The sequence below is a fragment of the Hypanus sabinus genome, chromosome 19 (assembly GCF_030144855.1).
Source record: "Hypanus sabinus isolate sHypSab1 chromosome 19, sHypSab1.hap1, whole genome shotgun sequence".
In the NCBI taxonomy this organism is placed as follows: domain Eukaryota; kingdom Metazoa; phylum Chordata; class Chondrichthyes; order Myliobatiformes; family Dasyatidae; genus Hypanus; species Hypanus sabinus.
Genome location: NC_082724.1, coordinates 8,594,936 through 8,619,501, shown reverse-complemented (window position 1 = coordinate 8,619,501; position 24,566 = coordinate 8,594,936). Strand labels below are relative to the sequence as shown.

General features: G+C 41.3%; 1 protein-coding gene across 2 annotated transcripts in view; it reads left to right on the top strand.

Annotated features, from left to right (window-relative positions):
• copg2 (COPI coat complex subunit gamma 2) overlaps positions 1–24,566 on the top strand; it is a 113,330-nt gene that overhangs the window by 60,676 nt on the left and 28,088 nt on the right. For both annotated transcript variants that reach the window (XM_059943962.1, XM_059943961.1), the window contains exons 8-13: positions 1,085–1,171; positions 2,522–2,679; positions 11,597–11,730; positions 15,247–15,314; positions 19,026–19,214; positions 19,632–19,727. In XM_059943962.1, the coding sequence (XP_059799945.1) occupies positions 1,085–1,171; positions 2,522–2,679; positions 11,597–11,730; positions 15,247–15,314; positions 19,026–19,214; positions 19,632–19,727 (732 nt within the window). The remainder of the gene's footprint in view (positions 1–1,084; positions 1,172–2,521; positions 2,680–11,596; positions 11,731–15,246; positions 15,315–19,025; positions 19,215–19,631; positions 19,728–24,566) is intronic.

Genomic DNA, 24,566 nt, shown 5'->3' with positions numbered 1-24,566 from the left:
TGAAGATGAAGGAACCTGATAGGAGAGGACATTGGATCTTGATAGAAAGGGAAGGAAGGGGACATCAGAGATAAGTGATGGGCAGATAGCATTTCTGGTGTATAAGACCATAAGACATGGGAGCAGAATTAGGCCATTCAGCCTATCGAATCTGCTCTGCCATTCCATCCTCGGTGATCCTGGATCCCACTCAAACCCATACACCTGCATTCTTGACATATCCTTTCATGAATTAAATATACTCACAGAAATGGTCTCCACCGCAGTCTGTGACAGAGCATTCCACAAATTTACTACTCTCTGGCTAAAAAAATTCTCCTTGCCTCTGTTCTAAAGGGTCGCTCCTCGTTTTGAGACTGTGTCCTCTAGTTCTGGATACCCCCACCATAGGAAACATCCTCTGCACATCCATCCTATCTAGTCCTTTCAACATTAAATTCAGATTTCACCTTTTAGGATACAGTACAATTCCAATAATTTGTTCTCCGATGATTCAAAAATCCTAAGGATTTCAGCCAGTGTTCTCTCTGATTTGTAATGACCAGTGTGTGCAAAATCTTGCACTGTGTAATTTTTTTGCCCAGTGACAAAACCGTGTGCACTGAATTTTTTTCTTCAATAAAAACAGTATAAATAAGCCAATCCTAAAATCTACAGACAAATCATCGCTCCATGTTGTCAACGCCATCTGCATCAGAAACCGGAAGAGGAAATGTGATTGTTTATGATCGTGACACTTAACATTCCAATGAGGTAGAGGGTGGCTACCTTTTGTGCGCAGTTTAAATTCCTTTGTGCACTAGTAGCAAAAGGTATGTGGGTGCACCTTAAGAGGGAACATTGGTTTTGGAATTTGCCTCACCAGGTTGTGTTTGCTCTGCTCCCTTCTGACTCACCAAGGTCCTGCAGTAGGTAGGATCCTGTAAGCTTGTAGGTTCCCTGGAAAATGTATAATACTGTGACATAATTTTAATGTGCTGGGATATAAATATGAATAACATTCTGAATATGCTGGAATAATTGGAAATACTGGTTGAGAGAGCAGTAGGTTATTAATCAGTCTCCTTTCATTTGTCTCCCTCAGCACTTACTCAAGACTGGTTTTGATGTGGTTAAACGCTGGGTGAATGAAGCTCAAGAAGCAGCCTCCAGTGATAACATAATGGTGCAGGTAAATTAACAGTGGAAAGCAATGAAACAGTGTAAATGTTCCAAGGTAGCTTGTCAGGTATCTCAGACCTTCCTGTGTTCTACTGAGATTGGGCTTGAACCTTCTCACTACTGAGGTGAATTTTTCAGTTGGTGTTGGGTAACTAAAGAAAAAAGTTTGTAAAAATAAACTACCAAAAAAACCCCACTGTAAATTGGCTTCTTTAAAACTTGTGTTCTGTTCTGGTCACCAGTTGGCGAGGGCACAGAGTGATTTGCAGTCACATGAGAATGGAGGGCTGCCTCTGTGTGTGGGTGAGTGGGAGGGGGGAAGGGGCTTGCTTTGCTGTTGTTTTGTTGCTTGTTTAATTGTATTCTGCTGAGCATTGTGGGTGTGCTATGTTGGCAAGGGGAAGTGTGGTGACACTTGCAGCTGCCCCCAGCACGTCCTTGGGTGTGTTGGTTATTAATGCAAATGACTCATTTCACTTGTTTGTTTCAATGTAGAGTACTGTGCAAATGTCTTAGGCACATGTATCTGGCTAGGGTGTCTAAGATTTTTACACAGAGCTATGGTAATTTTATGTATTGCATTGAACTGATGCTGCAAAAGAAAAACAAATAAATTTCATGATACATGTGAGTGATGATAAACCTGATTCTGATATGGATTTCTATTGTGGATGAAAGTGGGAAGAGGGCGGGGAGAGGAGAATCATGGTTGAGAAAAGGGGAAGGGAGAGGGTGAAGGAGGGGGAAATACTGGAGAGGCATTCTGTAATGACCAATAGACCAATTGTTTGGAATCAAATGACCTTGCCTGGTGTCTCATACCTGCGCCACCCCCAGTCCGCTCCTCTGCCATGTGCCTCTCGCCCCTCCTGCAGCACTCCACCTTCACTATTCCCAACATTCTTTGTTTTTGTCAGATTTACGAACCACAAAGTTGTGAATGTTTTCAACATGTTGCATTATGATTGCATTGCACAGTCAGAAATGCCAATTTTTGGTTATGGAGCTTGTTTGAGGAAGAATTCCAATAGTACCATCAGAAGACGGGCAGGGAACTTTCACACTGTTACGAGAGAATATTTCCGTAGAAACATAGAAAACATACAGCACAGTATAGGCCCTTTGGCCCACATAGTTGTGGCGAACATGTCCCTACCTTAAAAATGACTAGGCTTACCCATAGCCCTCTATTTTTCTTCATCAGGCTCTACTCAAAGCAGTAACTTGTAGGAGAGATCACTGTGTGCTGAATTGGGCTGCTGCATTTGCCAATTAAAGGAAACTTGTAATGCCTCTTGTCATGTTGGAGAGGATGGGAGAAAGAATGAGAAGTCTAAGTTCTTCCATTTTTTCCTTTCAGTACCACGCTCTGGGTCTGCTGTACCACATCCGCAAAAACGACCGACTTGCAGTCAACAAGATGGTGACCAAGTTCTCACGCCAGGGCCTGAAGTCCCCATTTGCCTATTGTATGATGATCCGTGTTGCGACCAAACTACTGGAGGAGGATGAAAGCAGGTGAGAACTCAGTAGAGTCACTTCCTTTATAAAGAAAGTAAGTATTCTTTTACTGTTGGCCTTTATGATGAGCAATTGAAGGTGGCAAGAATGCAATCTAAGGTTTGCCTTACCAAACCTTAGTCTCGAAAGTAACTCCCATTTCATGAGTAAAGGACCCTTTTGACTCCTCAACATGCAGTGTTTTGTAATATTTGCTAAGTACGTTCAAGACAGATTGAGAGATTTTTAGGTATGGGGGGGTAGGGTAAATGTTGGAAGGTGATCATGAGGTAAGACCAGCCTTGATCTATCTTAATGCTGGAAAATGTGTGAGGGGTTGACTGATCTGTCCCTATTAATAGGTATCTGAGACCTGTCCTCTTAATAGGTATCAAGAACTGTGGCCAAGTCATTGTGTAGATTTAAAGCAAAGATTGGTAGGTTCTTGATTGCTCAGGGTGATAAAAGTTGTATGGAGAAAACAGGAGAATGGGGTTGAGGGATAATAAATCAGCCATAATGGGATGGCAGAGCAGACTCAGTGGGCTGAACGGTCTAATTCTGATCCTGTGTCTTATGGTTCTATGGTCTATATTCATTTAAATTAAAAACAGTGTTTAAGCTGATGTCCATAGATAAAATGTCCCGCCCTAGAGCAGGTCATACAACATAATTATAGCAGAGTCTTAAGACCAGAAGGCACAAAAACAGAATTAGGCCTTTTTGGCCCATTGAGTCTACCCCATCATTACATGGCTGATTTATTTTCCCTCTCGATCCCATTCTCCCACCTTCTCCCCGTAACCTTTGATGCCCTTACTAATCAAGAACCCATCAACCTTTTAAAATAAACCAATTAACATGGCCTTTGCAGCGGGTCTGTGGCAATGAGTTCCACAGATTTACAAGCCTCTGGCTTAAGAAATTCCTCCTTATCGCTGTTCTAGAGGGGCATCCTTCTATTGTGAGGCTGTGTCCTCTGGTTCTAGAATCTCCCACTATTGGAAACATCCTCTGCACTTCCATTATATCTAGGCATTTTAATATTTGATACATTTCAATGAAATCCTCTTACCTCTCATTTTTCTAAACTCGAGTGAGTACAGACACAAGGCCAGCAAATGATCCTCATATGTTAACCCTTCCATTCCTGTAGTCATTCTTGTGAACCTCCTCTGGAGCTACTCCACTGACAACACATCCTTCCTTTGATAAGAACGCAGGAAACATCTGCCACTCCTCTTCATCTCATCCTATCATTTTTTTTATTTTGTATTTACCTAATTATGTCTAAATACATCCATGCCATTTGCTTCAACTGCTGCATGTAGTAGAAGTTCCTCATTCTTAATATTGCTTTCATCGAGAACAAGGTGTTCAGTGTTAGACAAAACTACCTAGAATTCAGCAATAAGTTGGCAGGTTCATTCCAATATGCCTCTTGAGCGAAAGTTTGAAAATCACCATTTCTTTTTCCCAGAAGGATAACTCTGGTGGTCTGGCCCGCACTTACAAATCTAGCATTCATTGCCTAGTAGTCCTTCGGGATTAGGTAAAGGTTTATCTTCTTTAAAATGTTGGCTCATGTCTTCAATTGTTGCTGTTCTTTGGAAGTATAAACAAGCACCTTAGAGGGGGCGCTTCTCTGCAAGTACCCATGTTTACCTTGTGAAGGAGTGAGAGTTAAAAGCAGTGGTCTGAAGTTCAAAGCACCTTTATTCCTTGCAAATACTCCATGTTTCACATAATGCAAAATGATCATGAATGTCCTGTAGTGTGGTCAGGTGACTCTTGTGTCTTATTTTTATTATTATTGCATTTGTTATCTATTATTTGCATATTTTGTCATCTTCTGCACATTGATATTTGACAGTCTTTGTTTTGTGCATAGTTTTTCTTAAATTCCATTCTGTTCATTTTCCTGAAAATGCCTGCAAGAAAATGAATATACATATATGGTGACATATGTACTTTAATAATTTACTTTGAGCATAGGTGCAGATGACAAATGTTGCAAAATGGTAGTACATTAAAATCATAAGTTGGCATTCTTCCCTCAAGTCTGTTCTGGGAGGCATTGAGGCATGCATGCAAGTTAACTAGTTGCATCTTTCTTGGCACTGCGTCGTTTTGTGTACACAAATGCTCTTAAAGTGATTGACTAAGCTAACATTGCTGCTTTTAATTGGAGAATGTTTCATACTTCCATTCCCTTTCATTTGTGCACTAGCATTTCTTTAGAATGCACTGGTTCGGATCGTTAGGGTTGCACCCCTTTTACTAAGGCATCCTTCCTGCCCCATTCTTTCTCCCTGAAAGATCTTCATTGTCAATGTTAGCTTTATTTGTTTCAGTACATCAAGACATGCACTGAAATACAGACTGAAGGTGCAAGTAGCATTTGGAATAAGGTGGACAAACTCGGCCAATTAGCGATTGGTTAGTATGACATTGAGGGCATCATTGAAAGAAGGTCATAGTTGGGAGTTTAACATCAAAGGATATACTTTGTATCAAAAGGGCAAACAGGAAGGCACAGACAGTGGTGTAGCTCTATTGTTAAGAGATGGAATTGCATCTTTAGGTCAGAGAAAATTGAGTCTTTGTGGATGGAGTTAAGAAACTGCAAGGGTAAAAAAAAATTATGGAAATCGTATATAGGCCTCTAAATAGTAGCCAAGAGGTGTGGTTGAGATACAAAGGGAGCTGGAAATGGCATGCAATAAGGGTAATGTCTTGAATGCCTATGAGACAGCTTTTTAGAGCAGCTTGTGCTTGAGCCTACTAGGGGAAAGACTATCTTAGAGTGGGTGTTGTATAATAACCCAGACTTATTAGTCAGCTTAACTGTAGGAACCCTTAGAAGGCAGTGGTCATAATATGATTGAATGGATACTGCAATTTGAGAGGAAGAAGCAGAATTCATGTATATCAGTATCGCAGTGAAATTAAGGGAATTGCAGAGGCGGGAAAGGGGAACTTGCCTAGGTGGATTGGAAGGGGAAACTGGTAGGGTTTTACAGCAGAACACAGGTGGTTGAAGTTTTGGGGATTATTTCACAAGGTGCAGGATAGCAATGTCTCAGAAGAAGTTGTTTTCAAATGGCAAGAGTAGGCAACCATGGCTGACAAAGCAAGTTAAGAACTGTATAAAAGCAAAGAAAGGGCATATTAGGTCGCAGAAGTGAGTGGGAAGTTGGATGATTGGGAAGCTTTTAAAATCCTACAGAAAGCAACTTAAAAAAAGCTATAGGAAGGGAAAGAAAATAAAATATGAGGGCAAACTAGCCAATAATATAAAGTAGGATGCTAAAATTGTATTCTTTATATAACTCAAAAAAAGAGGTGGGGGTTGATATTGGACCACAGAAAAATGATGTTGGTGAGGTAGTAATGGGGGCCAAAGAAATGGCAGATGAACTTAATAAGTACTTTGCATCTGTCTTCACTGTAGAATAGTGGTCTCCAACCTTTTTAAGCCCAAGATCCTCTGCCTCGGCCTTAGTGAAAGGCAAGATCAACCTACTAAATCGTTTATGCACACCAGGCAGAAGGGACCGGAAGTGCAGCCTCGCAGCCCTGGAAGCAGACTCTCTTTGCAGGCGGCTTTCTGTAGCGGGGGTGTTGCTACGTTACCATTATCTTAATTGGTACTTATTTTTATAATGCTCACATTACAACCCCTTTAATTCTATGTTTCATTATTTAATTTTATTTCAACATGAAAAATGAATAAATAAAATTGACTATTGCATTCAGTGCTATGACTGGGGCTGAATACTTTCTGCTAGTCCCCTGAAATTTGGCTCATAACTCCAGACAGCCTGTCTGAAACAGTCTGTGAGGTGTCTGTCAGTAAGCCAGCTCCTGTACTTGGATTTCATAATTTTCATCTGTTGCAACACAGCGTCCTCTCAAACCTCCTGACAGACTGAATATTTGAATGGACAGTTTCCTTTGTTAGACTGAATGTTGAACCTGCCACGTTTTTCAGGCGTTTTGTATTGGTAAACTGTTACTGAGACACTAGTATAAGTTTCAGAGGTACGCAAGCTAATGACACCACTGTCTTTTGTTTCCCAGTTCTTTTACATTTGGGGAATGTTGGAACTTAAAGGGGGAGAAGCATTGTAATGTGAACATTATAAAGATAGGTTGATGCCGATTAGGATAATGGTGATGTAGAGGTGCTCCCACTGCGGAGAGCTGTTTGTGGGGAGAGGTTGCTTCCAGTCTTTTCTGCATGGCACGCATTTTGCTTTTTTTTTTCCGGATCTACTGAGAAAGTCTCAAAGATCAACCTGTCGATTGCGATTGACTGGTTGGCGACCACTACTGTGGAAGATGCAAGCAATGTGACGGAGGTCAGTGAGTGTCAGAGCAGGAGTGAGTGCCATTGCTATTACAAAGGGAAAAATGCTAAGTAAGCTTGAAGTCTTAAGGTGCATAAGTCACCCAGCGTCTTGAAAGAAGTTGCTGAAGAGATAAAAGATGATGAGATAAGAGAGGTCATGATCTTTCAAGAATCACTTTATTTTTGGCATGGTCACAGAGGACTGAAATATTGCAAATGTAGCTCCACTTTTTAAGAAGGGAGAAACGCAAAAGAGAGGAATTTATAGGCCTGTTAGCCTAACCTCAGTGGTTGGGAAATTGTTGGAGTCTATTATTAAGGATGAGATTTCTGGATACTTAGTGATTAATAATTTTTTAAAAAGTCAGTCAGCATGGTTTCTGTCAAGGAAAATCTTGATTGACAAATCTGTTGGTATTCTTTGAGGAAGTAACAAGCAGGGTGAACAAAGGAGAGGCAGTAGATATCATTTACTTAGATTTTTAGAAGGCATTTGAAAAGGTGCCTCACATGAGGTTGCTTAACAAAATAAACTCCTATGGTTTTACAGGAAAGATATTGGCAGGGATAGAGGGATGACTGACAGTCAGGAGACAGCAAATGTGAATAAAGGGGGCCTTTTCTGGTTGGCTGCCAGTGACTAGTGGTGGTCCTGAGGGGTCAGTATTGGGACCACTACTTTTCACATTGTCAATGATTTAGATCGTGAAATAGATGGCTTTGTGGCAAAGTTTGCAGATGATACAAAGATATGTGGAGAGGTAGGTAGTGGTGAGGAAGCAATGTGTTTGCAGCAGGAATTAAACAAATCGGCAAATGGAGTACAGTGGGAAATATACGATAATGTACTTTGGTAAAAGGAACAATAGAACATACTATTATCTAAATGGAGAGAATGGAAAATCAGAGATGCAGAGGGACTCATGCAAGATTCCCAGAAGGCTAATTCAAAGGTTGAGTCTGTGGTTAAAAAATGGAAATGCAGTGTTGGTATTTATTTCAAGGGGAATAGAACATAAGAGCAAGGAGATAACGCTGAGGCTTTATATAAGGCACTAGTCATGCCACACTTGGAGTATTGTCAACAGTTTTGGGCCCCTTATCTCAGAAAGGATGTATTGTTATTGGAGAGAGTCCAGAGGAGGTTCACGAGGATGATTCTGGGAATGAAGGAGTTAACATGTGAGGAGCATTTGGCAGCTTTGGGCATTTACTCACTGGAATTTAGAATAATGCATGGGGATATCATTAAAACCTACCGAATGTTGAAAGGACTTGATGAGTTGGATGTGGAGAGGATGTTTCCTGTGACGGGGTATCCAGAACTAGAAGGCACAGCCTCAAAATTGAGGGGTGACCTTTTAGAACAGAAGTAAGGAAAAACCTTTTTAGCCAAAGAGTGATGAATCTGTGGAATGCTCTGCCACAGATTGTGGTAGAGGCAAAGTCTATGGGTGTATTCAAAGCCGAAGTTGATAGATTCCTGATTGGTCAGGGCATCAAAGGATATGGTGAGAGGGCAGGCGTATGGGGTTGAATGTGATCTGCGATAAGCCATGGTGAAATGGCAGAGCATACACAATGGGCTGAATGGCCTAATTCTACTCTTTGTCCTTTGATCTTAGGGAAATGTGTTTTTTTTTCTGTAAAATCAAATCAGCAAGAAAAGTACTGGGGACAACCTGAAAGTGTAGGAACAGTATCTGCACCACATTTATTCATAGTTTTTGAACCTGGAGCCAAGATGGACCTTGGGTTCGATGTTTGTCAGTTGTTAAAAATTCCACTGCACTCCAACTCAGTGCCTCAGTGAAAATCCAGCCGGTCTTCCCACACCTGATTTCTATTCAGGAATAATTTTTGGTGAGTGTGGCAATGAAGCCACTCCGCATTTAAATATTTTCCACTGACTGTCAAGGTTCACACATGCTGTGTTCCGTTAAGGCACAAGAGGGGGGCCTGGCAACTGTGGGAACATATGTCAGCAAAGAGTTGGCGCCTTTGAGGAGGTGGGAAAGAAAATTAACAAAGGGAGAAAGACATTTTTTTGTGGAGAAATCGTGGTGTTTGTGATCGTGAGAGTGACATAAAGTGAAGAAATAGTTATCTTGGGCTAGGCCCTTATTTAACACGAGTCAAGCTTCTGACTGCTGTGTGGAAGCTTCATCACTTAATGATGTGACCACAGCTTCCAAAGGGAGTAGCTGGATCCTGGACAGAATTTATAGCTCTGAATTCCTCATCCAACCTGTTATCCAAGATCCCTTAGGATGCACAGCAAGTGTCCTCAGCAATCTGTTTTCCCCTCATTATTCAATGATATATCTTTTCAAAACAGACTTGATCATTTATAAAGATACTTGGAAGAGCAGATTTGTGTGAATCCAACTGGCATTTTTCTAAACTATGTTGTGACCTACAGGCAAAAAAGTAGGTTCTAATGTCAGAGGGCAATGCCATGGTGATTTCATTGTCAAAGATGATGCAGTAGTGTAGCAGTTAGTACAACACTTGACAGTACCGACAACCAGGGTTCAATTCCCACTGCTGCCTGTAGGAGCTGGTACATTCCCCCTGTGGCCACTTGGGCTTGCTCTGGTTTCCTCGCGCAGTCCAAATGCTTACCAATTGGTAGATGAATTGGTTATTGTAAATTGTCCCATGGTTAGGCTATGATTAAATCGGGATTGTTGGGTAGCATGTCTGGAAGGGCCTATTTCACGCTGTATCTCAATAAATAAAATAAATAAAAAGCATGCACCTCCCCCCCCTCCATTTTAAATCTGTGTTTGTATGTACCTCAGCCATTAAATATGCCACTTAGGAGGCATATGTAGAACACCGGTTCACGGTTTGATATCTGGACTACTGCCATGATAGAGTGCAGTGTAGGGAGCTTCAAACCTGTCAGATTTTAAGAAAACAGAAAATGACAAATTATTTTGAGTATGTGTTATGAAGCCAATTCTTGTTTGAACATTAACCAAAGAACTAATGAGTTAGTTTAGCTATTTTGCCAGGTAGAACTGAGACTTGTTTAGTTTTTACGTCAGTGTTAAATTCAGCATCATCATAACCAATGTGTAAACTGGAAAATATTTTAGTTACTGTCTGTGTTTATTGAAGTAGTACATATTTGTTCCATTGGCAAAGGATGAATCAGAGATTGTATGCTCAGCCAGCTCCATCGTGGGCACTAGCCTCGCCGTCATCGAGGACATCTTCAAAAGGCAATTAAACAGGTGGCACCGGTCGTTAAGTCTCCAACACACACGGTACAGGAGTCCGAATGTACACACTCATCATTTTTGCACTGCTTCCCCACCCCCTTCAGATTTCTGAACGGAGAATGAATCCATGAACACTGCCTCACTATTTTTTTGCTCTCTTTGTGCACTATTCATTTGTTTCTTTATATAAATATTTATTTTTGTAATTTATAATACATTTGAAGTGCTGCACTGTACTGCTGCTGCAAGGCAACAAATATCACAACATCTGTCGCATTCATAATTCAGAGTCAGATTTATTAGCACTGACTTGGATAGCGTGAAAGTGTTGTTTTGCGGCAGTAGTACAGTGTAAAGATACAGAATTACTATAGTCTAGAAGAATAGTGCCAAAAATAGAGGTCAGGTTAAGGGCTGTTCAGAAATCTGACCGCAAAAGGGGAGAAGCTGTTCCTGAATCATTGAGTGTGGATGTTTAGGACATCCGTTTAGATGGAAGAATATTTTTAGCCAGAGAGTGGTGAATCTGTAGAATTTATCTGCCACAGAGGGCTGAGGAGACCAAGTCATTGTGTGTGTTTAAAGCAGAGGTTGATAGGTTCTTGATTATTTTATTTTTATTTGGAGATCTTGTGCAGAACAGGCCCTTCCATCCCAATGAGCCACACCGCCCAGCACCCCTACCCTAATCACAGGACAAATTACAATGACCAATTAATCTACAAACTGGTATGTCTTTGGAATATGGTAGGAAACAAGAGTGCGCGGAGGAAACCCATGTGCTCACAGGAAGAACATAAAACTTTTATACAGAAGACATTGAAATTTAACTCCGAATTCTGACGCACCAAGCTATAATAGCGTCAAGCAAGCTGCTGTGCTACCGTAGTGCCGACATGGTGGTGTAGCAATTAATAAAGGTGACGGAGAAGTGGAGTTGAATGTAAATCAGCTATGATAGATTGGCAGAGCAGATTTATTGGACCAAATGGCCGAATTCTGCTCCTGCACCTTATGGGAGGTTCCCTGGATCGTGATATCATTCGGGTTAACTCCGATCGCAGCTTTGCATTTGTTCCTCACAATGTGAGGAAGCGCACTGCCATTTCCAGTTTAGAAATGGAGGGTACAGCAAACCTTCAACTGGAGTTCCAGTGGGACATGCCAGTGCCGCATTTTCACTTAGAGGCTTTTTTTTTTAAGTGTTTGGTCATAGTCAGTGTTCCACGTTGTACTGTGCAGAAGAGTTTCGATCCCAAACTCCAAACATGCCTTTTACAAGGTTTGACTAGTGACTGACAGGTTTGCAAAAGCTGCAGGGTGGTAATAGGTTTTTCTGTTGTTCTCTCAGCCGTGACAGCCCTCTGTTTGACTTCATTGAAAACTGCATGAGGAACAAGCACGAGATGGTGGTTTATGAAGCGGCCTCTGCCATTGTCAATCTGCCAAACTGTACAGCCAAAGAACTGGCACCTGCTGTCTCTGGTAAGTGTGTGAAAGCAAAGAGAAATGGCTTGAATAAATAATGTGTAAAGGAATGAATCATATTTAAAGAACTTTCTCTTACTCAGGTTGATGTGTTCTTATCAGTTTTAATTAATGAGCTCACAGTCCAGAGGCTTGTGCTTACGATTCAGACACAGGAGGACAAGTCCCAACATGGCATCTGGAGAAGTTTAATTTGGTCGATTTAAATAAACCGGAATAAAAATAGCTCAATAATGGTGACTGAAACATTTATTGTAATGACCCATGTGGTTCTTTAATGGTCTTTTGGGGGAGAAAATCTGTGCCTTTGCCCATTCTGATCTATATACAACTCCAGCACTCTTAGCTGTCTCAAATAAATTCACAAGGTAGTTGGTTCAAGGGCAATTAGCCTTAATTAAATATTAAATCATCGTTAAATATTGGCCCTATCTGTGAAAGAATAATTAAGAAGAAGAATCATTGTTATGAGATGAAGCACCAGATCAGATCTCACTAAAAGCAGCATACCTTCCCTGCTTCGCCACTGTATCAAATTCCAAGGTTTGGACCTCTCTATCATCTCTTAAAGCAGGGATTCACAACCTTTTTAGTGCCATGGACCAATATCAAGCCCTGGTTGGAACCCCTGTCCTAGAGCAAGGCACTCTGAAAGAAGTGTAATTGCCCATATTGACATTATTGTAGTAGAATTCCTGATGATATTGATAGGTCAAGTCCCCCAAGCTGGTGAGGGAGTCCTGATGCCTGAGTTCATTGTTTGGAGGTTGGAGGCCAGGAGGCAATTGCTCTTGGGGTTGTAGTGGGTGGGGGCTTCGGAGGGAAGTTGGAAATGAGTTCTGTTTGATCTGTGTAGACTGCTGAATATTGTAGGCAAGCTGTTTGTGCTGGAATGTGTGACGAGACTTGAGGACTGTCCCCAGCACATCCTCAGATTGTGTCAAGTTAATAACAAAAATGGCACATTTCACTGTATGTTTGGACATACGTGCTATACATTAAATTTAATGAATCCATTTTGCAGGATATAATTTAAGGAATTAATGCTGGAGATAATGTTGGATAATTGCTTGAGAGAAATTGATGAGATTTTGGGAAGAGATTCTGAGGTAAAAATGTAGGAACAAAAGGTGTGGAGGGTATGTAGAATTTGGGGAGGGGAGTTGGAAGGCAAAGGTTTTTCAGGCTTGTGAGTAGGCTGCAGCAATGTGATCCAGGTGTCATGGACGAGAATGAATCCATTATTTATAAATGAGTAGCTCAAACCAATGAACTGCAGACTAACCTGGTTTTATAACTTGCATGAAAATGATGTACCAATGAGGAAGTCCCCCAAGGAGCATGCTCTTTGTCTAGCTGAAACTGATGTGAGGAAGACCCCAGCTAGGATCAATCTATGTAAAGCTGGGGCCTGAAAGCATACTTCATTGGGTGCTGAGGGACAGAACTGAGGCTTTAACTGGCATTCACTGTACCCTCAAGCTCCAAGGTGTCCACTATCATTCCGGTGTCCAAGAGGGTGACGGTAGCCTGTCTCAATGACTACTATCCAGTGGCACTGGCCTCAACAACAATAAAATGCTTTGAGTGACTGGTTATAATTACATTAAATCCTATCTACCTGCTACATTGGACCCTTTCCAGTTTGCTCATCGCTGAAATCAGATCCACTGATGATGCCATAGCCTCTGCACTCCACTCTGTCCTGTACCATATGGAAAATGGTGCCTCATATGCCATGATACTGCTTTTATTGACTTCAGCTCAGTACTTAATGCAATCATCCCTCAGAAGCTGGTGGGTAAACTGTCCTCATTGGGTCTCAACACCTCTCTCTCTAACTGGATCCCTGAACATCTTGTTCAGGCCACGATCAGTCCAGGTTTGGGGAAACATCTCTAATTCTATCACACTGAGCACACTGCCATTTCCTAGGCCTGGTGCTCAGCCCACTGCTGTTCACGCTGCTGACGAATGACTGAACCTCTAGCTTCTGTTCAAACCAAATCAACAAATTCACCGGTGACACCATTGTGATTGACTTCAACGCTGATGACGAGACTGCATACAGAGAGGAGTTGGAGCAGTCTGAGCACAGCAACTTGAGTCACAATGTGGACAAGACCAAAGAGATGATTGTGACTTCAGGAAGGTGCAGGCTGACCACCACTCAGTAGACCAGCTGCTCCATGTAAAGAGTTAGCAGCACAAAGTTTCTGGGAGTGCATGTAACTGACAGTCTCACCTGGTTCCTCAGTACCATCTCTTTGGTGAAGAAAGCATTGCAATACCTTCACTTCCTGAAGAGATGTGGCGAGTGAGTCTTCCCCGCACCCCCCCCCACCCCAACACATTTTGACCAATTTGTACTGAAGCATCATCGAGAGTGTTCTGACTAGCTGCATTGCTGTCTGGTATGGGAATTACAAAATATTCGACTGCAAGTCCATACAGAGGATTGTGAGGGCTGCTGAGAGGATTATTGGCAATACTGTTCCATCCGTTAGAGTTATCTATCAGGAGTACTGCATACGCAGGGCCCTTGGGATTGTCACATTTGTCCAGCCATCTCTTTGACCCCGTACCATCAGGCAAAAGGTACTGTAAACTGTTACAATGGGAAACTGCTTTATTTCCTGAGGTTGTAAGACTTCTGAGCTCCCTGCCACAACCCAGGTGGGACTAGCTCTGATAGTCTTGTCAGCATGGAATAGTTGGACCAAGTACCTCTGATTTCAGATTCAAATTGTTTATCACATGTACGTTGAAACAAACAGTGAAAGGTGTCGTTTGTGTTAACAACCAACACACCCGAGGAAGCGCTGCGAGCAGCCCGCAAGTGTTGCCACATTCCAGTGCCAAAATAGCATGCTCACAATATTTGGCAGAACACCACAAGTAACAAACAACAGCAAAACAAGCTCTGTTCCCCTCTCCCACCCACACACAGTCCCATCCATGCACATCCGTAGTCCTCTAACCCAAGACTTCAGCCTCTGCCAGACTTGGTAAGCTAAGTGAATCAGAATCAGGTTTGTTATCTTGTTATATGACATGAAATTTGATGTTTTGCAGCATTGACTCTAAATTTACATTTTCTTTATGAATCATCTGTCTTCATTAGAATGGAATGATTATGAACTCTGCAACCCATCAAGCATTATTGTCCATCAGGATAAAGTTAAAGTTAATCTGATCATTATATGAAGACTTCTATTTTGGGTGGGGGACAGGGAACGATAGCTGGCCATTGGTATAGTGCCATTTGCGCTGGTCTTCAAGGCGAGTGGTCCTGGGTTCGAATCCGGCTGGTTCCTTGCATACTATCCATTCATGCTGGGTTGAGCATCGGGTTAGCAACTCAGTCTTGCAAAAAATCAGACAAAATGCTAAAGAAACGGCAAGGTTGCTGCTCGATGCACCACCAGGCATGGAAAGGAGCAACAACAGGGAAGGGTGAAAATGTGTGATTGTTGTCAATTTTATGACTTTTGCTACTCTTTCTCCCTGCAGTCCTCCAGTTGTTCTGTAGTTCACCCAAGGCAGCCCTACGATATGCAGCAGTGAGGACACTTAACAAGGTAAGAGGAAGGTCAAAGGGTCATGCTAGAGTTTAGTATTTTTCCAATAAACCTTTGACTGATGATACTGGGGATTGAAAGCTCCAGTTGTGGAGCACAGGTGACTTAACAGGAGAATTCAGATATAGGGTGTGATAAATTATTTCTTTAGCTTTGGAATCAGTGGTGTTTGAAAACTTATCACAGCCTGGTACATACACTCGGTACAAATTCTTTACAGATTGTTGGAGCACTGAATGGTTTCCCACAGAGAATAATTGAAGCAGAAAGTATTGCATCTTTTATGAGAAGAGTAGATAAACATTTGATGATGCAGGGAAAGAGCGTGACCATGAGATTAGTTCTGGATTGCTGTAGCAATGAAGTACACTGTGGCAACTGTCCTCCTACATTGTAACCCTTTGCAAGTGGCTCAGTGCAGAATGCTGAATGGCATAAAATGATATTCTGAAGCCTGATTGCTCTGTACTGCATCCTTTTCAAGCAAAGAACCTGGATTTAAATAGCTTTTATTTGCAAACTTATGAAATTGTAAAGAACTCTGCAACAGTGAATTATTTTTTGAAGCCCAGAGATAGTTCTAACGTTGACCAAGATGCATGCAGAAAGGTGCTGCAGATATAATTAAAGGTGAATCCAGCATCAGGAGCAACACATTCAGCCTGTTTTGTGTGTTCATTGTGGTATTGCTGACTGTGGCCAAATTCCGTTCAATCACCTGTTAATTGAGCAACTTATCCATTCCATGTTTAAAATTAGCAGTTGAATACACTAATTTGCACTAAGCAAAACATTAAATAGTAACTGCTTCAACTTAATTCTGACAACTGCAGGTTTCAGGTGACAAGTGATGATGCCCGTCGTCTTCACTGTATCAGGTTCACAAACTGACTAAATTCTTGACTTTTGATCTAAGACTGTAAGACTTAGGAATAGTATTCGGCCATTTAGCCCATCGTGACTACTCCACAATTAAATTATAGCTGATTTTATTTTACTTCTCAACACCATTCTCCTACGTTCTTGTAACCTTTGACACTCTTACTAATCAAGAATCTACCAACCTCCACTTTAAATATACCCAATGACTTTGCCTCCATAGCCGTCTGTGGCAATGAATTCTACACATTTATTATCCTTTAGCTAAAGAAGTAAAGTGCTCCATTTAAAGCTATTGTTAGAGGCCAAGTAGAATAGGCCTTTATTCTCAGGTGCCTAAAAGAATGAGGAGTGATTTCATTTCTTCAGTGAATTTGATATGTAGACCCCAAAAAAATTTTCTCCTGACTGAAGAATTAATGTCTTGAGACTCATCTCGTACTCTTGCAACCAACATTACTAAAATTTACATAGTCAGTAGATGCACCAAATTCATAAAACACAAGATTTTGAAGATGCTGGAAACCTTGAGCAACACATACAAAATGCCAGAGAATCACTGCAAGTTAGGCAGTATTTAATGAGGAGGAAGCTGCAGAGTTTTGGGCTCAGACCATTTATCAGGTTTGAAGTATGGAAGTGCCTTTCATCAGCAGCTAAGCCTCCAAATGCACACTGACTTGCCTTGGATATGTAGCACCAGTCGTTTGTTATTGCAAGGGTTAAATCTTGGAGCTCCCATATTAATGGCTCTGACCGTATAAGTACCAAATGCACTATAGCAATTCATGAAAGTCACTCACTATTTCACCTTGAGAGGGTAGTTAAATAAATACTGGCTTTGTCAGCACCATTCAAATCCCAGAAGTGATTCAGCTTTTGCCTTTTCAATGTTCAAAATACATTTATTATCAAGGTATGTATACATTGTACAACCTTCGGGTTCGACTCCTTACAGGCAGTCACAAAACAAAGAAACCCCAAAACAACCCATTTTTTTAAAAGAAGACCCTCAAGCACCTAATGCACAGAGAAAATAAGTTATGCAAACAGTAAAAGTAAGCAAATGGCATTCAGAACTGAAGTTTTACAAAAGGCACGAAGCAATGCATCACTGCAGCTGGAGCAGGCCACAACTTCAGATCGCAGAGCCAAGTGAACATTGGAGGTTCACAGATGCAAAGCCAGAGCTGGCCATATCTTCGGTTCAGCACAGATGAGTAAATGTTGCAAAGCTGTGAGCAGAACCAGGCAGAATCAAGCTGTTATGGGAAATGCTTTGATTTGAAGCGTTGTGAATGTTGAAGATTTCTCTCCACCCTCAAGATCTATGGATTCTCAGATTTTGGGATTATTCAAGATGGGGACAAATGTTGGGTCCATAAGGGATAATGGAAATATAAGATCAAAGGGGGAATGTGAATGTAACCTTGAAGTTCAGTCAAAATGTTAAATGGTGCAATTTCCAGTGGCTGTATATCTTTGTAGTCTTTTAAGTATGTGGATGACTTCTCATCTCGGAGAAGAATGTTTACAGTACTGTAAACTTGGAAGTGAAGTGAATGAACATAGAACACAGAACAGGCCATTTGGCCCATGATGTTGTGCTAACTCATTAACCTACTCTAGGATCAATCTAACCCTTTCCTTCTACGTAGTCCTCCATTTTTCATTTGTGCACGTCTCCAAGAGTTTCATGTCTCCAAGAGAGCTTGCAGAGAGACTTAGATAGTTTAGGGGAATGGGCAAAGAAGTGGCAAATGAAATACAATGTTGGAATGGTCATACACTTTGATGGAAGAAATAAACGGGCAGACTATTATTTAGATGGAGAGAGAATTCAAAATACAGAGGTGCAAAGGGATTTGGGAGTCCTTGTGGAGGATACCCCAAAGGTTAACTTCCAGGTTGAGTCAGTGGTGAAGAAGGAGAACGCAATTTTGGCATTCATTTCTAGAGGTGTAGAATATAAGAGCAGGGATGTGATGTTGAGGCTCCATAAGGTACTCGTGAGACCACACTTAGAGTATTGTGTGCAGTTTTGAGCTCCTTATTTTTAGAAAGGATATACTGACATTGGAGAGGGTTCAGAGAAGATTCACAAGAGTGATTCTAGGAATGAAAGGGTTACCATATGAGGAATGTCTGGCAGTTCTTGGGCTGTATTCTCTGGATTTCAGGAGAATGAGGGGGAGATCTCATAGAAATATTCCAAATGTTAAAAGGCCTGAACAGATTTGATATGGCAAAGTTATTTCCATGGTAGGGGATTCTTGGACAAGAGGGCACGACTTCAGGATTGAAGGATGACAATTTAGAACAGAGATGCAGAGAAATTACTTCAGTCAGAGGGTGGTAAATCAGTGGAATTTGTTGCCACGATCGGCTGTGGAGGCCAAGTCATTGGATGCATTTAAGGCAGAGACAGATGGGTTCTTGAGTAGCCAGGGCATCAAAGGGTCTGGGGTGAAAGCAGGGGAGTGGGGATGACTGGGAGAATTGGATCAGCCCAGGATTGAATGGTGGAGCAGACTTGATGGGCTGAATGGTCTACTTCTGCTCCTATATCTAATGGTTTTGTATGTCCCTAATGTATCTGCCTCAACTGCTATCATTGGCTGCAATCTTTGTTTTAAACTAACTTAGATCTGGCATTCCTCTTATACTTTCCACCAATCACCTTAAAATTATGTCTCCTTGTGTTAACCTTTTCTGCCCTGGGAAAAAGTCTCTGGCTGTCCACTCAAGTCTTGATCCATATTATCCACTCTTATCATGTACACCTCTATCAAGTCAAATGATTTTAACAAGTCCACAACACATATTTTTCAGGTGGCGATGAAGCACCCTTCAGCTGTGACTGCATGCAATCTGGACCTGGAGAACCTGGTGACCGACTCGAACCGCAGCATTGCCACGCTTGCCATCACCACCTTGCTGAAAACGGGAAGCGAGAGCAGCATCGACCGCCTCATGAAGCAGATCTCCTCCTTCATGTCCGAAATTTCAGATGAGTTCAAGGTAAGCATTCATAAGACAGTGTAGTGCCTTTTTCATGTTTTCATTGCTCCTTGTGTAATATTCACATAACATTTAGTACACAAGTGGCACACCTACAATGCTGGAGGAGTTCAGCAAGTCAAGCAAACTCTATGGAGAGAATAAGCACTTGGCATTTCAGTCCATCATACCAGTATAAAGTTTTGTTGGACTGTTGAATCTTGATTAGTACAACATAGAATACAATGCAGGTAGAGAACAGATATATGGCTCCTACAGGCACTTTCTATTTTTAATCACCGGTTTCTTGCATATTATATTCTGTGCTTGTGATGTTCCTAATTGTTTTAATTTTTAAATTTTATTGAAAGGAAATAGCGATGTCTGAATGGAGTCTTCCCTAATGTGGTGTTTGCTGTTTTCTTGATTCTGGTGTAGGTGGTGGTGGTCCAGGCCATCAGTGCTCTGTGTCAGAAGTACCCACGGAAACACTCTGTGATGATGAACTTCCTGTTCACCATGCTGCGAGAAGAGGTACATTAATGTGAAACGTAGCACTTTAACAGCCAGAAGTTTTAATTTGTAGTTTAAGATTAGGAGTTAGTTTATTGTTGGGAGAGTTTGTGCTTCTTTCTACAGTACATGCCCAATAAAAGACAGTCTAATCACCTTTCTTGGCATTACACAGCTTTTTCCCTCTGCTATCAGGTTTCTGAATGGTCAGTGAACACTAACTCACTAATTTGTTTTCATTTTGTACTTATTATTTTGATATTTCTTATTGTATAGTATTTTTAATTTATTGTACTGTACTACTTCTATAAAACAAAACATTTCACAATTTATTGTGTCAGTGATAATAAACGGGATTCTGGAGAAACACAGACAAAATGCTGGAGGAACTCAGCAGGTCAGGCAGCATCTGTAGGAGGGGGTAAACATTATCCTTGTGTTTCTCATTTTGATTCACTTCCATTGCCTGGTCCCTAACTGCCAATATCTTGGCGTCACCAGTAATCAGAAGCTTAACTATAGCAGACACACAAACACTGACTACAGGAGAAGTTAGAACATAGACGAGGAAGATTTTTTTGGGCAGGGGTTTGGTGAATCTGTGGAATTCATTGCTACATGCAGCTGTGGAAGCCAAGTCATTGGGTGTATTTAAAGTGGAGATTCATAGGTTCTTGATTAGTTAAGGGCGTCATTAGTAAGCAGAAGAATGGGGCTGAGAGAGATAATAAATCAGCTATAATGGAATGGTAGAGCAGACACAATGGGCTGAATGGCCTGTTTCTCCCATGTATAATGGTCTGATGTTCTAAGTTCAAGGGCTTTGTATCTTGTGGTGAGTGGTACTAGTTAACTCCTACTCCATCACTTACAAGGCACTAAACAAGGGGATGATGAATACCTCTTACTAGCTTGGTTGAGTGCAGCTCATGGAATGCTCTGTGAGCTTAATGCCCTGTAAATTTACTTAAAAAGTCAAAGGCAAAGTAAAACTGTCATCAAAGTGCGTGTATGTTACCATATACTAGTTTGAGATTCATTTTCCTGCAGGCATTTACAGCAAAATACAGAAATGCAATCAAATTTATGCAAAATTATATATAAATGTATTGATAAACAACCAATGTCCAAAAGAAGACAAATTGGTGCAAATAAGAAAAATAATTTTGAGAACATGAATTGTAAAGAGTCCTTGAAAGTGAGTCTGTAGGTTGTAGAGTTAGTTCCAAGTTGAGGTGAGTGAAGTTATCCATTCTGGTTCAGGAGTCTGTTGGTTGTAGGATAACAACTGTTCCTGAACTTGGTAGTGTGGGGTCTTAAAGTTCCTGTACGTCCGGACCAGTGGAACAGTAGTAGTGAAAAGAAGGCATGTTCTGGATGGTGGGACCTTGATGGTGGATGCTGCTTTCTTGTGGCCGCACTCCATGTAAATATACTCAATGGTACTTGCCACCATAAGCATTCATTCTTTGCACAGCTGGTGTGTTGTAGACACAGTGTATGCCATTAACAAAATGCAGTGTAGTGGCCTGTCCACTGTCGGGCACAATGGTAGTATAGTGGTTAGTGCAGTATTAATATGGCTCAGAGCATCGGAGATCGGACTTCAATTCTGGCATTTTATGTCCTTCCCATGGAATGTATGGATTTTCCCCAGCTACTTTAGTTTCCTCCCATAGTCCAGAGGCTTGCTGGTTAGTAGGTTAATTGATCATTATAATTTGTTCCGTGATTAGGCAAGGGTTAAATTGGGGGTTGCTGGTGGTGCAGCTTGAAAGGCCAGAAAGCCCTGTTCTGCACTATATCTCAATAAAAAAATAAATTTATAAATAAATTCTTTGCTAACTAACACGTCTGACAACCTCTACAGTTTAGTCAAGGGTAGCAGGTGCCTGCTTTCGCCATTACTAGCAAGTCCCCTTCCAAGTCGCACACCACTGTGACTTGGAAATAAATCATTGCTGCTTCATTATCGCTGAGCTAAAGTCCAGTGGGAGGCCCAGCAATGATGAAGCAGCGTTATGAAAATATCTCCACCAGAAGGACTCCAATCTCAAGGTGACTTGTCATCACCTTTTCAAAGGCAGCCAGGGGTGTTACTCTTGCCAGCAGCACCCACATTCTGGGGTGAATTTATTAAAAAATATATTTAATTGCTTCATTAAGAGCCTAGCTAGACATGTTGTTTATTTAGTCCATGTATTGTTTGGCAAAAGTGACCTAACCTTGTCCTGCACTGGGTCCATGGTCCGGCAAGTCACGGCTTTTCAAGTTGACATCCAGGTACTGTTTAAATGTGATGAAGTTCCTCCCTTCCACCACCTGTTAAAGGCAGAGTGTTGCAGATGCTCACCATCGCTGGGTGAAAGATATTTCCTCATTCTGTTCTTCTATCATTTATTTTAAATCTGTGCCCTCTTTTTTTTAAGGGAGTTAGATGCTTCGTATATGCTCTATTTGGGCCCTTCCATTCTGTGAATTTCAGTGAAGTCTCCCCTGAGATTCTCACACAAAATGCTGGAAGAACTCAGTGGGTCAGGCAGCACCTGTGGAGGGGAATAAACAGTTGATGTCTTAGTTTGAAACCCTTCATCAGGGCACTTCCCTGAGCATTCTCTAATACAAAGAAAACAAATACACACAGAATTCAAGCTGGTACCTAACTGGTATTGTGTACTCTTAGAACTACAGCAAGTCAGGCAGCATCCAGAGGGGGGGAACCAGGGTCCAGGTTTCAGATCATTCACCCTTCATCAGAATGGGTAAAGTGAACAAGCGATTTTTTACATTGCAGTAAAGTGAACAGAGGGAATATCTGTGAATGGGTGCAGACCAAATTCAGGCAGACAGAGAAAAGAAGCAACTGAAGCAGAAATACTTACATCTGTAAGGACTGCACAGATGAAAGCTTCAACTTAGCTTTATCTGTCATTTGTACAACGAAATATTGAAATATGCAGTAAAATGTGTTATTTGCATCAAATTAAATCAGTGAGAATTATGCTGGGGACAGACTTCAAGTGTTGTCACTTAAGCCACTAGCCCACAATTTGCTATCCCTAACCTTAATTGTACAAAAAGAGAAGAATATTTGGTTATCTGAAATACTCAAAGTCGGTATTTAAGTCTGAAATGTTGGACTTTGTTGGTATGGTATGCGGGGGTGCGGTGTGAAGATTGAGAGATCAAGTGGGACAAAGAATTGAAGTGACAGACCATTCCAAGACTGAAGAGAGATGCTCTATGAAGCAGTCACCCAGTCCATGTTTGGTACTTCAGGGATGAAAGTTAGATGAAAGGAATAGATGAAGGTGGGGCCAAGTGAGCTGAGGACGTCGGTGGGACTTGAGGACCTGAGTTATGGGGCAAGATTGAATAGGCTGGGTCTTCATTCTCTGGAGCATAGGAGAATGAAGGGAGATTTGATAGAGATATACCAAATTATGATGGGTATAGATAGTGATAAAAGCCTGATTGTGTTTACTCTGAGGCTGGGTGAGATGGAACTAGAGGTCATAGGTTAGGAACTTCAGTCAGAGGATGATACAAATGTGAGCTGCCAGTGGAAATGGTGGATGTGAGTTTGACTACAACACTTAACTGAAGTTTGGATAGGTACATGAGTGGGAGAGGTATGGAGGACTATGGCCTAGGTGTGGGACGATGGGTCTAGGTAGAATTAACAGTTCAGCACATACCAGATGGGCCAAAGGGCCTGTTTCTACTCTTGTAATGCTCTATGACCATAAGAGCAAGAAAGTGGGCAAATTGATTAGTACGGACAAGACATGCTGAATGGTTACCTTCCATGCTGCATTTGTCTGACCCTACAGCTTCCTTCCTTGCAACAGAGTGTTTCCTAGATTACAGCAGCACACTGTCAGTAAAAATCGTCTTGCCCATCTCGCATTGCAGCCCCTGGATCCTTTACATTCATCATTGCCAAGATTATATAATTGGAGGAGTAGGTTCATCTATGACACTTGGATTAATATTAACCGTTGTCTTTTAATATCTCCGGAGTACCAATGGTCTTACTAATGTAAAGTTCCTCTTTTCTCATCAAATTTGATACCATTCTATTTAACATTAATGTGAGATTTAAGATTTTTGTACAATTTGCATATTGGTTTCTATGGAATTTCTATCAGAAAAGTCACACTTACCCACTCAAGTCCTTGTTGCTTTTTGTAGACGTCTTTATCCCTTTTTAGTTGTACAAATTTTGCCTACTTCTAGAAGTCTACATTGGAAACTATTCTTGCAGCCCTTTCAGGCAGAGTTCTTGATCATTGCTATCTGCTACGTGCAGGTACATATGTCATTTTTTTTTGCCAGTCACCTTCAGTTTGTGCTCTTTTGACTCTTCTGATTGAAACCATTTCTTTTTATTTGGGGATGTCATCCTGAACGCACCAGCTGTCAATCGTCGCTGCTGCTGGGGCTTAAACCCAACTTTCATCTGCAATGCAACCAAAGAGAATTGTATCTAGAAGCATTGTCGTATTTCTTTTTGCATCACCTTTTACAGATTTGGTATTTTTTATAACTTGAGTGGTGGGGCACTATACACTCTATAGGCAGTAAAGTATACCTATTAAAGTAGCCACTGAGTGTAAATTCTCCTGGGCTGTTGCAGGATTCGAACATGTGCCTTTACTTCAGACCTCATTACAAGCCCAGGAACATCATTTGCCCTATACTACACTCATGTTTGTTTGTCAGTCAACCATGAATACATCCAAATGAGACAGTGTTACTCTTGGGTCAAGGTGTAAAACACCGTACCAAATATCACACACAGCGCAAAGCACACATAGTACCTACAAGATAGCAAGCACATGTAAGACATCAGTAAAA